General features: G+C 36.0%; 3 protein-coding genes across 11 annotated transcripts in view; 1 reads left to right on the forward strand and 2 right to left on the reverse strand.

Moving 5' to 3' along the window:
* LOC127417577 (fructose-bisphosphate aldolase B-like) overlaps window positions 1–17,166 on the reverse strand; it is a 204,357-nt gene that overhangs the window by 30,472 nt on the left and 156,719 nt on the right. The gene's annotated exons all lie outside the window — the stretch shown is intronic.
* LOC127417578 (transmembrane protein 109-like) lies at window positions 6,470–14,854 on the forward strand. The gene is made up of 3 exons (XM_051657603.1): window positions 6,470–7,485; window positions 11,755–11,857; window positions 13,360–14,854. The coding sequence occupies exons 1-3, from the start codon at window positions 7,276–7,278 to the stop codon at window positions 13,716–13,718; spliced, it is 672 nt and encodes a 223-aa protein (XP_051513563.1). The 5' UTR covers window positions 6,470–7,275; the 3' UTR covers window positions 13,719–14,854.
* The window catches only part of LOC127417574 (acrosomal protein KIAA1210-like), a 50,170-nt gene continuing 48,752 nt past the window's right edge, over window positions 15,749–17,166 (reverse strand). For all 9 annotated transcript variants that reach the window (XM_051657589.1, XM_051657592.1, XM_051657594.1 and 6 more), the window contains one exon: window positions 15,749–17,134. In XM_051657589.1, coding sequence (XP_051513549.1) covers window positions 16,980–17,134 — 155 coding nt within the window. In that variant the 3' untranslated portion in view covers window positions 15,749–16,979. The remainder of the gene's footprint in view (window positions 17,135–17,166) is intronic.

Consider the following 17,166-nt stretch of genomic DNA (forward strand, 5'->3'; position numbering starts at 1 on the left):
ACTTGAATGGACAAAGACCAAAATCTCAAAAACGGTTGGTCAAGATTACGATCAAAGAACATATTTCAAATCAGCAATAAAATCTGACAATATTGCAATCATAAATTGTGATAATTACCTTATATTATAAAAAAATAAATAAAATAAAATTCAATTTTCCCTGCTTGTATAGCTAATGCGCATGTGCATTGTAGAGATGATTGACCGGTGATGTCTGTATCTAACCAAAGCAAAAAAGACTTTAGATTGTTGTAAAGCCTTGAAATATTATCCTTTTTTAAGTTTTTTGTATTTATTTTGCAATTAGAGATATGGATTTGATTTAAATACCCCTGTGTATATAGTTCTTAATTTTTGTATTATTTTGTTGTTTATTTTATTTATTTGTATTATGTTATTTTTACTGATTTTCTTGCAGTTATTGTTATTTTGTATTTGAAAAAAAAAATGTGTGTCTCTAAAAGGTGATTGGCTCTTTTAACTGTAAGGCGGGACTTCCTTTCTACATCCTTTTTTTTTTTTTTTTTTTTTTTAATATTGACAAGAAAACATACAAAACTCTCGTAGGGGGAAAAATAAGAAACAGTCAGTGTAAATGAAAGAAAAGCGTCCCCTACACAATACCGAACAACAACAAGCCAACAACAAGGGGGTATTAGTTAAAACACAAATCGAGAGCAAAAGGCTAGAGAGAGAGAGAGAGAAAAAAAAAAAAACATCCTTTAGGCATAGCATACAAGGGGATATTTATCAAAACAACAATTGTCTGGATATATCACTACACATCTTTCTTGCAATTTTACTAGACTTTACTCTTTTCAGTGAGGAAATAAAAAAAAAATAATAATAATTCATAATCCATGAAAAAGAAGGCTTAAAATATCTCCACATACTACAATGAATATGATATTTACCCATGAGAACAATCATATTAACCAAATCAGATAGGGATGAATCTACATTATCCATATATAAGAGGATGTGTGATAAGTCAAACGTTGGGATGTCATCAGACTTAAATGACAGCCAATTATGTAAATCAGACCAGAAGCTTTTGGCCATAGGACATAAAAAGAACATGTGTTCCAGAGTCTCATCAGCTGCCTCACAAAATCATTTCTACATCCATTGACCAGTGTGACAAAATATTCAGTTCCTGAGAAATTGTGTTCCAGTGGGCGGAGCATACATGAATATTCATTAATTATCCTGACATGCCCATTGAGGTGGAACGTTAGCGCACCACCGTCATGTTTCAACTTGTAAGAAGAATTATTTTGAAAAGGGATTTAAGTTTCAGTGTCGAATAAAGTATGTATAAACTAAACCTTTACAAATAGTAAAGTTTGTAAAAATAGTTTGTAAAAATATGAGTTTTTATTAGTTTTGTGTTACTGAATACAGCATTCAATGAAGAAGGTATTAGGCTAAGTTAGAAAACAACAGAGCAAACTTTAGCAAAAAAGCACATAGTCCACATTGTACGTTTTTTCTTTTATACCTTTAATTTCATATGTCTATAAGTTGTTATAATTTGGTGACTACAACAACAGTGACTGTAATAAACCTGCAGAAGTATCTGTGATTTAATAAAAATTTCAGAACCTGTCTTGGTGTGATTATTCTGTGTCGCTATTTCATTTAATAAACAGTCCCTGACTATGGAACTAATGGCTTATTTCCCCTCATGAACATGAAATAAACTATATTGTCTGTTATTTGACCGTGTTGCACTGTGGATAAGTAAAATAATTTTTTCCCCCCTTCTACCCAACCTATTTAAATCATTTTAAGCATGTCTTCATTAATATGTTGTGTGACAGCATCCAACTTTTAATGATCCATGGTGATGAGTTAACTTACTCTTTTCTGACTAATGTTTAACCTACTCATTCTATCCTCACTTTGGAGTCCTTTTCCTCAATTAGACAGATAGGTAAAGTCCTTCCAAAATAGGCTTGTGGGTAAATGTTCCTTTTATTGAACACTAAAATGAATATTTGCAGTGAAACTGCACTAAATGAATGAAATATGCAACTACTTGAATCTCTAACAGCACAGCTCTATTATGAGTTTGTTTCATTCTTTAAAAGGTTTAAATACTTTATTACTTATAGCTAAATAAACTATATATATATATATATATATATATATATATATATATATATATATATATATATATATATCAGAAGAACTTACAATGTTTAGTGATCACAATTTAAGTGTGATATAAGCAATGTGTTTAACTGAATATAACGGTCTCTGAATGTTAGCTGTGAGAAACATAAAAAAAAATATTCTCCGTTATATGTTATATAAATATTAGTCACATAAAAGAATGTTACCATAGCCTAATAATTGAGGAAGCGGTCACAAATGAGTGTGAATCTTATTGGGAAGATAAGCAAAGCTTCAAAAACATATGAAATAAAACACAAGATTAGCAAGTATCCCAGAAAACAGTTTATCGAGTCCTAGGCACACTGAACAAATTTAAACAGCCCACATTTTTGCCTGGATCACACTTTGCCAGTGGTACCAGCGACTGCAGCTCAGTCTGAAAGAGACAATGACATCACATGAGTATGCATTTATTTTAACAAGATCATATCAGGTTAATACACATTTAAAGTTTGTAAAGCAACCTGAAATTCCAAATTAGTTTTAATATTACCACAATGAAATGTAGACTTACAGTGTATTGTGTGTAATGATAGTCGCTCCCAAATAAGCCAAAAATCTGTTATGTCTTCTGTAGAAACATGTGCATCACAAATGCAAAGCAAAGCATAACATCCACAATATTGGCCATGACAACATATGATATGTACTATTTCCTGACATCCCAATTTAATAAAATAAATGTTGTGATAACTGCTGACCTGTCTACTTGCATCATTGCTCATTAGAACTGTGCATCTGCACACTACAAAATAAGACTGTATCATGAAAACAAAAGTATTAATCAACATTTCATGCATTTTAAGTTGCAATTTAATATTACTGCATATTACGCTAACGTTTTCAGTTCCACCTCAACGTGCATGTCAGGATAATTAATGTATATTTGTGTATGCTCCACCCACTGGAACACAATTTCTCAGGAACTGAATATATTGTAATACTGCTAAGAGCTCCTTGGTTGAGCGTTCCAATTTCTCCCATTCATTTTAATAGAAGTGGCTCATCTCTGCTCAATAATCTCTGGAAACACCCATAGACTTCCACTGATGGAATGTTCAAACAGGGCCAACAAACAGGGGCGGCGCCAGCGAATTTTGATTGCTGGTGCTGAAGAGGTGCTAAATCATTGACAGGGGGAACTGAGCTTTGGTCACGAAATATGTGCAAAACCCGGCATTGCCAGGCGATTTTATTAATATCAGTTTGCACGTGGTGACAACAGAAGTGAAATCTTTATGCTGCAGCCTCAATAAAACAGGCAACACACTTTCAGGGGTGTTTTGAGCTTTTTACAGTACTGTCTGAAGCACAGGTAAAGCAAAACAGTGTACCCTTTTTGGGGGTCTGGGGACATGCTCCCCCAGGCTGGGAGAAACATTTTGCAAAAATGGCACTAAAGCATTTAATTCTGGTGACTTTAGGAGCAGCATTTTTACCTTTTCACAAGTATATCGGGCTACAAAGCATTGATAAAATACTTATTCGCACAGCACATCCAGCCCTAGTTAAAGTTGTTCAAAAGCTACACACGCATGTGTTGAACTTAGATACATTATTCGTTATATATACATATTAGTTTACCTCCTCATCTGCTCTGTGTATCATGACAGTAAATATTCCACTTGATTGTTTTCTGTTCTAGTTATTTCATTTCTGTTTTACAGAGTGAGAGACACTCCAAACGGTACAGTGCGTGAGCTTTCTGAACGATTCGGACCATTTTGCTAAAATGTTTGACTTATTGTTTGAAGGAATCGTCTCAAATTAGTAATTCATTCGTAAAATGGGCATCACTAGTTCTCAGGGGCAGGGCCGTAGCAAGGTATTCTGGGCCCTTCTCCTATTAAAAATGTACAGTTTAGTTTTGTTGTGGGGCCCCCCTGGACCTGTGGGTCCCTAGAATTGTTACCACCTTTCATCCCACTAGCTACGGCCCTACTCAGGGGCGGACTGGACATCGGGAGCACTGGGACTTTCCCAGTGGGCCGCTGGGTAATTTTGGCTGATGTTCCCGTGGACCAGGAACAGAGACAAAAGAAGGTAAACAAAACTTCAAACTAAAAGTCTCTTAAACATGACCTCTGGTGGCCGCTAGGGCAAAAGTCTCAGGTGTGAAACAGACCTGATAAAAATGCAGAAAATAAGTCATAAAAAAATATTACTTTGTGGCTATATGAGTCTTTGAGGCTTACTTTGTTTAAAGGATAGCAGAAACAGTGCTTGTCAAAGCATATGGCTTTTCACTTTTTCTCAACAATAATCTGGGGAAGGAATTAAAATACTGCAGATATAAAGACACAACAAACTCACATAGTGAAAATATGAGCAATTAATCTGCAAAATATATGCAAAGCTCTACACTTTGAGTTGTTTTTTATTTATTTTTATTTTTTTAATCTATTTATATTTGTTTACATTTATGTATGTACATATTCTGGCCAACTTTGTTTTCATTATTTCTTTTAATAAAAATTTCCACATAGTTATGTGGGTAATTGAAATTACTTTTTAAGCATTATCATCAGTGTCCTGCTGTGTGACATTTTCTTCATCCAACGACTATCTTAGAACATTTTATGATCTTCTACAACTACACTACCAGTCAAAAGTTTTGAAACACTCATTCTTTATTATAATTTTTTTTCTTCACATTTTAGATTAATAGTAAAGTTATCAAAACTATGGAATAACATAAATGGAACAATGGGAATTATGTTGTGACTAAACAAAATCCAAAATAAATCAAAACTGTGTTATATTTTAGCATCTTCAAAGTAGTCACCCTTTGCCTAGAATTTGCAGAAATGTACTCATGACATTTTCTCAACCAACTTCTTGAGGTATCACCCTGGGATGCTTTTTAAACAGTATTGAAGGAGTTCCCATCTATGTTGGGCACTTATTGGCTGCTTTTCTTTATTATTTGGTCCAAGTCATCAATTTCAAAAACTTATTTTTTTTTTTTGTAATTCAATTTTAGTTTTATAATGAAATAAATTAATATGGTGGCACAATTATATTTTTGTCTACAAAACTCATTTCAAACATTTAAGCATACGCCTTCAGATCAGAAGATTTTTTAGATCATGGGAAACATTTTGGTCAAGTGTTTCAAAACTTTTGACCAGTAGTGTGTATATATAATTTATTATAATTATACTTGTTGTTTCCACAACCTCATATTAACTAAGACAAGAGTTTATTTGCACTTCTAGAAAAAAGTTGAAGGTGATTCAGATATTTAAAAACTTTGAAGAAATGCTGACTTGTCACAGCACATAAAATACAAACTTTCCCTTATACTTTCATGATCATTTTAACCTAAGATCTGTATGTTGGGAAAAAAAGTTTTCGGACATGTGAATAGTCTGAGCTATAAAGTGCTTATTTTTGTGCTTTCTCTAAAAAAATCCACTCTTCATATTTACAGTGGTTTTATGTTTTAAAGTTATGACAATTTTTACACTGGTGGGCCCCATTATCATGACAAGCAGTCAATAAAAATGTCTTTTTTTCAACACAAAAATTAGAAATTGAGCCGGAAATTTAAATCAATAAGCCGGTGTGTTATGGTATGGTGTGTTGTGGGCCGGGTTTGGTGGGCCGCTCTGGGCCAGAAAGTCCAGGGCCACTTTTTAATCCTAGTCCGCCCCTGCTAGTTCTGATTCTAAATAGGTGACAGAAATACAGGACACACGACATGATTGCTAAAATATTGTCAGGGAAAATGTTTCTTCATACAGTCTTTATACAGAGGATAATCTGCTGGCTGTTACAAACACATGCTGGGGGTGCTATGGACTACTAGCCCCTCCCAAGTGCCACCTCTGCCAACAAAATCCTCCTAATTCAAACTCTTTGATGTAAACAAACCCACAAAAGGCCTTTGATCTGCTTTAAGTTGTCTACCAATCTGACTATCTCTAACTAGATTGTCTTACTGTAATGTGTATATTATGAAAATTATAATTTTCAAAACTAGTTTAAACTTTCAGATAAGGCTTTGAAAAGCCAACATCAAAGTTTGACAATATCAAAAACAAATTTTACCTATCTAGTTATTATTATTATTATTATGATTATTATTATTATTATTATTATTATACAATAATATCCATAGCCTATTTATCACTCACGTTTCCTCGTGTATTTATTATTATTTTTTTTTTTTCTCGTATTTTTTTCCATAATTCTGTTAAGTCTTTGCTCCATTTAACCCTTCGTGTAAAAAACGCGTCCCAGTGTGCAAATCTATGCATTGCCTCCGGTGCTTCACTGTCAGCGAGCGGCGCGTCAAACCAAGAATGCTCCGCGTCGTTCGGTTGCTTGCAGTGCCGTCACTGTGTAAACGGGCTTCTCATGTTCTATTGCTCAGGAATGCAAGGGGCGGACACACAACTGTAATAACCGTGTCTTCAGTCGAACAACCGTATTCAAACTTAACTTCTCAGTGAAGGACGGTAGTCGGTTCTTTATACGGATCTTTTCAAACGCGTTTAACATCCTCACAGAGACAAACTGGATTCTGATACTTCACTCACGGACTCTCTGGAAAACCGTCTATTTTTTACGCTTTTCTTCGAAATGACAGAAAACTCGACACTATTTTAAACTAGAATTTTTCAAAATTACATTGTATCTTAATTTACACTTTGTTGTACGCTACCATATACAGTCATCAACGCGCTATTTTTAAGTGCCCTTGGCAAGCGCGCGCTGGACTGCTAGACGCACTCTTAACTTTGAGTCAGTATTACTTAATTTATGACTTAAGTAAATATTTAAGTACGAATAGAATTTAATCAGCTTCGTTTACCAGCTTATTCTTATTGTTCAGTTACTGAGTTATTGTTTTGTGACACGCCTCAACTGTCAATCTGTGGCACAGCCATGAACTAGATCTAGCTGCAGAAAAAGAAAAAACCTACATTTAAATCAGCTGTTGGTTCTTTTTTTTATCTATACATTTTCAACAAGGTCGCCGCTAAACATTAGACAAAACTGAAGTGCGATTCATTCTCAATTCTTCGGTAGTTTTTCTCTTTTTCATAAACTTTTGGGTCGCGTGATGTATTGATCCGGGTTTTAAGGATGTCTTTTCACAACAGTGCGTCCAATTCGAAAAAGCTGCTTGTTCTTGGGTTTTTGCTTCTGGCTCGTTCAGTTTTATGTCACCGGTTTGTTGAAGCATCCAACTCTAGCTCTTATGATTTGGGGTCTGTTATTCTGGAGCCTCTGGATGGGCTGAGAAGATACATGGAGTCCATTGTTGGCACGCACGTGATTGGGATTTGTGCAGAGGTAAAAACTGTTTTGTTATTTACAATTATTTAATGAATTATTCAGACTAAAATAACCCAGTCTCATGAAAATTCGTACATATTTTACGAGTTGGCTATTTCGTATGATTTCGTTCGAGTTTGTATAAATTTGTACGATTTCATCACGTGCCCCTATGTCTAATGCGGGAGTAAGGACGAGTTTCACGCACGAGACGTTAAAGGTGCTATATGTAATATTTTTATTGTACTAAATAAAATAACCATAATATGTCGTTAGAGAATCAGGGAACATGCTAAGTTTAAATACTGGCTTCTCCGATAACAATGCTACAGCCAGTATATTCTACTTTGAAGTTTCTGTTTATGTTTTGGCCTTTGTGATCCCGCCCACTGCCCAGATTTGAACAAGTTTGCAGGCAAACAACACAGTGTGCTGCAGCCATGGAAGCCAGCAAACGAACTGGATCAGATATAACAGATTCCACCCGACCTAAAAAGCCTCGCCATCCATATAAAAACCACCATGACCAGAGGCGTATTAAAACAAGGATACATTTTGGAGATGCCTTTGGAAGATGGAGACAGCTTAAAGCCCAGAAATCCTTTAAAACGCATGCTGAGTTGGCTAATTTGCATGTCAACATTCTGGCAACCCGCATGAGCTTCGAGTCTGGGGCGGGGCAGACAACTCTCCAATATTTTGAATATGGACTGCAGTACCCATTTCAAACGCTTGTTGTCAATCTTACATATAGCACATTTAAGGACATGCTTATTAATATTATGCCCTTACCCAAACCCCTTACCTAAACCTAACTGATCAGTAGAGTGTGTAAACAGGATAGGAAGCTGTTGTGTGTGACAGAAGCAAGTAATTGTCGCTTATTAGATGGAAACGATGTCCAGCGAGGTCATTGGCTGTAGTGAAAGTCGTAGGATATCATACGAATTAGCCAAATTAAGAAAAGTCATGAATCCTTACAATTTCGCCGTGAGAGTGTGTAGCTCTTTTCTTAGAGCTCTCAGTTGTTGTTTCTTTGATGTGCTTGATTAATCCACAATGATTAATGTGGATAGCTCATATAATTTGGCTTTGGAAGAATTTGATGATAAATGTTTGAGTTCATATCGAGATCTGAGCACAGTTTGAGACAATGTAGAAATTTTATTTGTATTTCTTTTTTTTTTTACCAGCAGTAAAGAGACAGTTCCTCTCCTTATCTTATTGCTGTCTAGGAGAAACAATTGGGACATGAAAGAAATCACAGTTGTGATTTTTCTTTCCTATTGAACTGGTTATTAACTGCAAAAATTATTTAATTCCATCATATTAATTCTAAAGGAATATACCGGGTTCAATACAAGTTAAGCTCAATCAACAGCAGTTGTGGAATAATATTGATTACCACAAAAACATTTCAACCTGTCCCTCCTTTTCTTAAAAAAAAAAAAAAAAAAAAGCAAAAATGTAGGTTACAGTGAGGCACTTACAATTAAAGTGAATGGGGCCAATCTGAAAATGTTGAAATACTATTTCAAAAATATAATCATAAGATGTAAACAGTGGCATAGCCAAGGGTGGACCGGGGTAGGCCTGGGCCTACCCAAATTATACCCAGGCCCACCCAGAATATTAAAGATTATTCTTTGACTTCAAATATATATTTATAAAATAGTTAAAAAAATGCATAAATTCTGATTTCTGAAAGTGTGAAAGAACTGTTCGAATGCGCCGCTTCTCTGTTGTTAAGGAAAATTTGGTAAAATAAAATAAAAACTGGGCAGAAACTTGGCATATCCATTTTTGTTGAGGCTCACCCAAAAGTTATTTCCTGGCTACGCCTTTGGACGTAAACATTATGCATGTTAGATGATTTTAGTGTGATAAAATTGCTTACCTTTTCTGTGCAAAGTTACATCCAATTTTATAATTGGTGACGTAACAGTGTAAAACCCAGTAATCTTGCAAAAACGCTGATTTAAACAACTTTACAACTCAAATAATAAACACGTTTTGACAGAAGAATTTATGCAAGTCTTTTTATAAAATTATAAGCTTCACATTTCTGCCTTTTAAACCCTCCAAAATATGTCCACATTCACTTGCATTGTAAGTGCCTCACTGTAACCCAGATTAGTTCTTTTTTACTAATATAAGATTGACAAGTCAAATGTTTTTGGTGGTAATCAGCATAATGCCACAAATGCTGTTGATTCAGCTTTACTTGTTTTGAACCTGGAATATTCCTTCAACTTCTAATGGGATCTTTTCTGCCTCTTATTCTCTAATGAATGCATAAACTTTTTGGTGTTTGGTATTCATGGCTCTCCTTCCCGCTTTTATCCCTCTCTCATATTGCCCCTCTTCTTGCTAATCCTCCTTTAACACCCTCCTCTCCTCCACTCATCCTTTGCCCTAATTTCATCTGCTTGTTCCCCTCACCCAACTCTCCCCCACCTCTCTTTGACCCAGAATGCTGTGTTGTACCTCGAGTCAGTTGTTGGCCCAGAGAACGTCTATTCTTTTGCTATGCTAAGACAATGGTAAGAAAAAGTAAAAGGTTGAATCCAGTGTCAAAGATCATCTCAAAGCAGTCAAACAGATTGATTCATGCACTTGTTTTGACATGCATACTGCTCCACCTTTTGTGTTACCATCTGTGTGAAAGCGACAACCGGTACTGTAAAAGTGCCAGAACAGGTGCGCAAGTGCTTATATAGTCTGCGGCTCATGCCCAGGAGGGCAAACAATGCTGCTTTTATACAGTGATTCTGTACATTTGCTCCCTTCATGAAGCCATGCACTCATTTCCTGTGTGAGAAAAAGTTTGTTTGCCTGTTAATCATTGTGTTCTTAAATGAAGTGGACTTGTTTATATTTGAGCACAAGTAATGTATTAGTAATGAGTTCGCATGTGTGTTGGTGTTAAAGTTAAGGGGGGATGCCCAGCTGTCACTCTGGCAGCTTTGCTTGCACGCACGCACGCACACACCTCAATGTGCCTTGTGGCGTGCTCACACACACAAACACTATTAAAGATTACAGCCCACCTCCTTCAAATTAGATATACTAATTTAGCTAACTTCTTATCTGTTCACTTTTCTTGTTTGTAAATTGAAAATAAATTAATCTCGAAAATAATTTAAAGAATGCTCCAGTTCAATACAAGTACAGCTCAGTTAACCGCATTTGTGGAATAATGTTGATTACCACAAAAAATAATTTCAACTCACCCCTTGTTTATTTTAAAAAAGTGTTTACAGTATTACACATACAATGGAAGTGAATGGGGCCAGTCCATAAACGCTAAAATACACATTGTTATAAAAGTATAGCCACAAGATGTAAACATTATGTGCGTTAACATGATTTTGGTGTGATAATACTTTTCAGTGTAACGTTAAATCCAATACTGGGATTACATTTTGTTGCCATGACAACAAAGGTATAGTATTGGAAATTACTTTGCACAGATTAGGTTTGTAAGCAATTTTATACCACTAAAATTATGTCAACATGTACAATGTTTACCTTTTATAGCTATACTTTTGAAACAGTGTGCATTTTAGAGTTTATGGACCAGCCCCATTCACTTCCTTTATAAGTGTCGTACTGTAACTGCGAATTGTTGATTTTTAAAAAAAAATTTAGATAAAGGAGGGATGAGTCTAATTTGTTGTTGTTGTTGTTGTTGTGGAAATCAAAATTGCCACAAATTCTTTTAATTGAGCTTAACTTGAATTGAACCGGAACAATCTCAGCTTTGGGACTACTGTTTTAGGATGAACTGATGAACTTCTGGTTATGCGTTATCAATGTAGGCTATTTATAACTTTGCACAGACAAGGTTAGTATGTGAGTTTTTACGCTAGACTCATGTTAACATATTTAATGTTTAAGTCTTGTGGACATATTTTTTAAATGGTAAGTATTTTAATGTTTATCCTGCTGCATCTATGTCTTGCCCCATAGACTTCTATAAAAAGTGCATTAATGTTTTTTTCTGAGTCTTAATTATTTTTATTTTTAAGACAGCATGTCACAGCTGTTGATAGAGCTTAAATACATTATTGAACCCAGAACATTCCTGTAATTACATCACTCATGCATTGTATCAAACAGAGAATTGGTTAATTATTAGCAGTGGATAGTGATCTTTGAGTTCTCCAGTTCACACTGCCTTCTGTAGTAAACACATGTCAACAATGCACACTGCATAGACACTTCATTGAGTCTAACAGCTTTCTTTCTCCATTCCCTTTTCTTTTCCATCCATTTTTCATTCAGTTTGTTGAAATGTTGCTGAAGTTTGTCGCTGAAGGAGCTGCCAGTGGACTGAATGTCATTGCTGCCTACGTATCTGAAATTCTCCGAGCTACAGGAGTGAACGGTGAGGGTATAGACTGTGTATATTGAAATACATTTACATTTATGCATTTAGCATACGCTTTTATCCAAAGTGACTTACAGTGCCCTTATTATAGGGACAATCCCCCTGGAGCAACCTGGAGTTAAGTGCCTTGCTCAATGACACAGTGGTGGTGGCTGTGGGGATTGAACCAACAACCTTCTGCTTACCAGTTCAGTGCTTTAGTCCACTACACCACCACCACAAAATACATTTTGTTTAATTTGCACATGCTTGTATATTCTCAAAAACAAATGTAAATCAGTATGTAATAATTGTTAAAATGTAGGCCATGTGCAAGCTCTGTTGTTGAGTAATAACAGAGAAAGTATGTGTATTGTTGCCCATGGGGTTGCCTCAATACTGATATACTGTAAATCACTTATGTGTGACTTAGTGTGTATGGAATGCCCAAATGATAAATATTATGAGATTGTAGGGAGAAAGACAGGTTGTTTTTCATCTCAGATAAATGTGGGCCCTGTACAGACAACATGCAATTGTCCAACTCCTGGCAAGCATCACTATTACTTTTGCTTGTACTGTACATAGGGTTAGTGGTTTGAACAAACCCCTAAACCACAGTATTAAACTTTGAAGTAACTTGTCCCACACTCTTTTTGTAATGTAAACAATACCTCAAATTATGTGGTTTGTTGAGGAGAGGTGTGCAGGTATAGTTCTAAGTGATCTGACCTAAAACAAGTGAAAAAATCCCATGAATTTACAATGACGGAATAGTAACACCCTAGCGACCACCCAGAACAGCCTAGTAACAGCGTCGTAACTCCTCAGAATATCAAAGCAACCACATAGCAATTTTATAGTTAACAGCCACCTAGCAACTCCCCAGGAACCACAGCAAGATCTTAGCAAATACCTAGAACACCCTAACAACCATCTAACAATACCCTAGCAACCACAAAGGACACCCTAGCTACACCCTAGCAAAAACAAAGAATAGAGCAAGAGCAATGGTCTAGCAACCACTCTGAGCACCCTAGAAACTGCCAACAAACCACCTTGAGCACCCTAGCAACTTCTCAGAATATCTCAGCAACTACCAAGAAAACCTTAGCTACACCCTAACAACCACTAAGAACATCTTGAGACCATATAGCAACAGCTTAGCAACCACCCAAAACACAATTTCAACCACACAGGAATGAACTCCACCTATCAACTCCGTGGCAACCAATCCATATCTCAGCAACCACATAGCAACATTCTAGGAACCACCAAGAGCATGCTAGCAACACCATAACAACCACTTAGAACATCTAGCAACCACATAACAATGACCTATCGACCACCCAGGAAATCTTGCAATGACTTACCAAATACTGAGAAAGTTTGTGAAATATGCAAAACCAAGTAGAAAATTGTCAGGCCAACTCTGAGTTTTGAACTGGCAAGCACCATTCACATTTTCTTCAGAAAAATATAAAAAATAAAATTAACAACTGTTCTCTCTTTCTTCATAGAGACAATATCTATCCCTCATTTCACCGCTGAGGGCGTTTCTACCGTCACCAAATTGGCACTGCTGGCTCTGACTAGTTATTGGATCCTGTCTGTCTTGCTGCGGGTCACTGTGGCGTTTGTAAGGTGGGTTTTTTGGCTGCTTAAATTGGTCGTAGTCCTGTGGCTCTTCACACGGATTGTCAGTGACCCCACTGCCTCGCCAGATACCACCATAATGAGACTGACACTACTTGTGCTTATCTGTGCTGTGTTTGGAGTCGCTACGAGCAACAGTGGTGAGAAGGCAGCCAGTCTTGAGAGCCGAGTCAGCAGCCTGGAGGTACGAGTCAAAGGGATGGTAAAGAAGAAAAAAGAGTAATAAGCAACTCAAAACAAGGAGGAAAGCAGATGAGGTGGAGCAATGCTACAGACTCACGAAAAAAGGGAGATAAGGACTCAGGGATGAAACTGGCCACGTCTATACTGCAGCTAAATACAGTTGTCACTCTGCTTCTAAGTGCTCAAACAATTATATTCTGTACACACAGAATTCGATTTTTTATGGGAGTGAGAACAGCATTCTACAACTGAATTCAATCCTGAAAAATTCAGGTAGTGACATCCATATTTACATTAAATCCACCTAGTATGTACGTAGCTGAACTGATCTTCTGGTTGTCAATGAAGTAATAGCGCATGCCCATTTTTGTACATTTTCATTTGAAAATTCTCATTTGAATTTTTCTATTTCCTAACGTTATTGTTTTCTGAATTATGCAGTACTAGAGAGTGTTTTCAGTGCAGGAAAATGCTGTTGCATTGTGGACGAGATGCATAAATGTACGTTTACAATAGCAAGATGCCAAACCGTTGTATATGGATTGATCACTCTATCAATAATTGCAATTTCAGGCGTGATTCCTGTACTCCATGCATACATGGAATAAAAAATATGCATTTAAATGCGGTTGTCACTCACAAAATGTTGCAGTGTGTACATGGCCTCTGATTGTAACTTAATTCAGAAGCATTGGGATTGTTTTTGTCTGACTTTGTCTTATCACTCTGTACTTCATGTGAAACAGCTCCTTATTTCTGGTGGTATTTCACAATAGCCAGTCAAACATGTTTTCATGAAATTATCTATTTCTACAAGAATGTAAAGGACGAACAAGACAAAACCCAATCAGACAACCTGTGTGAATTGTGTGAAATTATTAAGTTTTCTTTGAATGTTTTCTGTTCCCTCAGATTTTTTCAGGGATTGTTATTGTTTTTTCTGTGCCCTTTGATCATTTGAAATGATGAACAGATTTAGATAGGGTTTAAAAGTACTCATTGATAAAAGTAAACAAAAGTGCAAAATGTGCAATTCAAAATGTAATTTAAGCCTTAAAATAAACAAAGTTTTAGTATTTTGAAAAATGTAAAACAAAGAAAATTTGTGACAATGCAACCTTGTTACATTGAACATGTTAAAGGAAAAATTAAAATTCTCTCATTTACTCACCCTCATGCCATCCCATATGTGTATGACTTTATTTATTCTGCTGAACACAAAGATTTTTTAGAAAAATATCTTAGCTCTATTGGTTGATTTAATGCAAGTGAATGGTGACCAGAACTTTGAAGCTTCAAAAAGCACATAAAGGTATCATAAAAATAATCCATACGACTCCAGTGGTTAAATCCATGTCTTCAGAAGTCATATGATAGGTGTGGGCAAGAAACAAATCAATATTTAAGTTATATTTTTTACTATAAGTGTCCACTATCACCAGCCCACCTAAGCACTCTTTTCTCCTAAGAGTTCTTCTTTTGTTTTTGGTGATTCGCATTCTTTGAGCATATCACCACCCACTGGGCAGGGAGGGGTATTTATAGTAAAAAATTGATTGCTAAAAGTTCCCTGGGAAAATGTTTCACAGGTCATTCGGAGCTAGCGCTCATGGTACGTACAGCTGACATCAATGGGATCATACATTTTCTGTTTGTGGATAACAGTTCTCTTCTTTAGTTCCCCAAGTATACTTGCATACTAACTAAAGCAGATGCTCCATAACTAAACGCAGGATCCAATGTCACCTTAAAAAAATCCTTCACATCAGGGACTCATTTTTAGGGAAAATGTTTAATTAGCATTGCAAGCAGAAGACCAGCTCCTAATTCATGCCCATGGTTTTGAAATTAATATGTTTAGCAAGTACATTTGAGTGTGGTGTTTGGGAGTCCATGCTTCTGGCCATGTGTCTGTCTGACAGCAACAATTAAACTTTTTTACAATGCATAAGAAATGGAAAATGAATGGAATGATGTTGATGTAAAATGTTTAATCAGTTTAAAGATACACTTCTAAGTAGAAAATGTGACATTTGTGTTGGTTGACCGATCAAATAAACATGACTCCAATTTATTATTTTTCTTTATTTTTTTTGGTACTTCACATTTTATGTACAAGTCACAAAACTGTGAACGTAAATACAAAAATAGATCAAAAATACATAAAACATACAAGAGTGAGATAAATAAATACAAAGACACCTTCGGCTCCATTCATGATAACTGTGTCGTTATTATGTTTAAAGGTTATATTATAACATACCAAAGTTACATAGTAAAGAGCCTGAATAAAAATACACCTTTGATGGTGGTTCATAACTTTCACATGTTGTTTTTCAGGTTGAACAGTAGGAGCGCATTTTTCTGGTAACAAAACTCTTTTTTCTCTCTCTCAGTCTGAAACACTCCAATTGAATTACGAACACAGATCTGTATGACATCATAGCCTATTTATGTGTATTTCCATTGGACAACAAATCATGATACAGATAGAATGCATTACCCATAAGCCCCAGTCTTTTTCCATTTCCTTCATTACGTTGGAACAGGAAAAGTTAACCAAAAATAAAAATTCTGTACTTTACTCACCCTCAAGTTATTCTAAACTCATTTTACTTTCTACTGTGGAACACAAAAAGAGATGTTAGGATCAGTCACCACTCATCCAATCATTGCATGGAAAAAAGATGCAATGAAAGTGAATGGTGACGGAAGCAAACATTTCACCTAACGTCTCCTTTTATGTTTCACAGCAGAAAGAAGGTAATACAGGTTTTGAACAATATGAGGTTGAGTAAATGATGACAGAATTTTCATTTTTGGGTGAAATATAGACCTTTTTCACGCTAGCGCCATCTTTGATTTTTAATGGGAATGACAACGAGGCTGTGAGGGATAGTACTACAGTTTAAAGTGTTTTTGGATCGTTCCGTGGACAAAACGTTGAAAAAAATGTCATTTTCAAGAACTCTCAGTGGACAAAAAAACTCCAGCCAAAATGAGTTGTGGAAAATCAGATGTGATCTAGGAGCTTTATACAGCTTTATACCGTTTGTGCCATTGAAGAGATGGTAAGTCTATACCTCACAGCCTGAATAACATGAATAAGCATGAATAAGGTCAATTCTTTTAATTACACCAGGCAAGCTCTGATTAAGCAAAATTAGGCTGTATACGTTTCCTACAACTGCTCACATCCATTACTGCAGTGTAACAAAGATATAGAAGAGAAAGCCACTGAAGTGTATTGGGAAAGGTTATGAAGTGTGTGTTTATGAAGCCCATATACCAGCTGGGCCTTTCACTGAACAATCTGGGGCATTTCACTCCAAGCTTTGGCCTTCTTCTTGGCTAAGGCCAGCCAAGGGGGCTCATGCTGGGATAAAGGTGCAACGGATGGGCTCTTACTATCCTTCTCCACCAAGGACGTGTTGGATATCTCAAGGGAGCAAGACACTGTTCATGAAAAAATAATATTAAACAAGTTT

The sequence above is a fragment of the Myxocyprinus asiaticus genome, chromosome 27 (assembly GCF_019703515.2).
Source record: "Myxocyprinus asiaticus isolate MX2 ecotype Aquarium Trade chromosome 27, UBuf_Myxa_2, whole genome shotgun sequence".
Lineage (NCBI taxonomy): Eukaryota > Metazoa > Chordata > Actinopteri > Cypriniformes > Catostomidae > Myxocyprinus > Myxocyprinus asiaticus.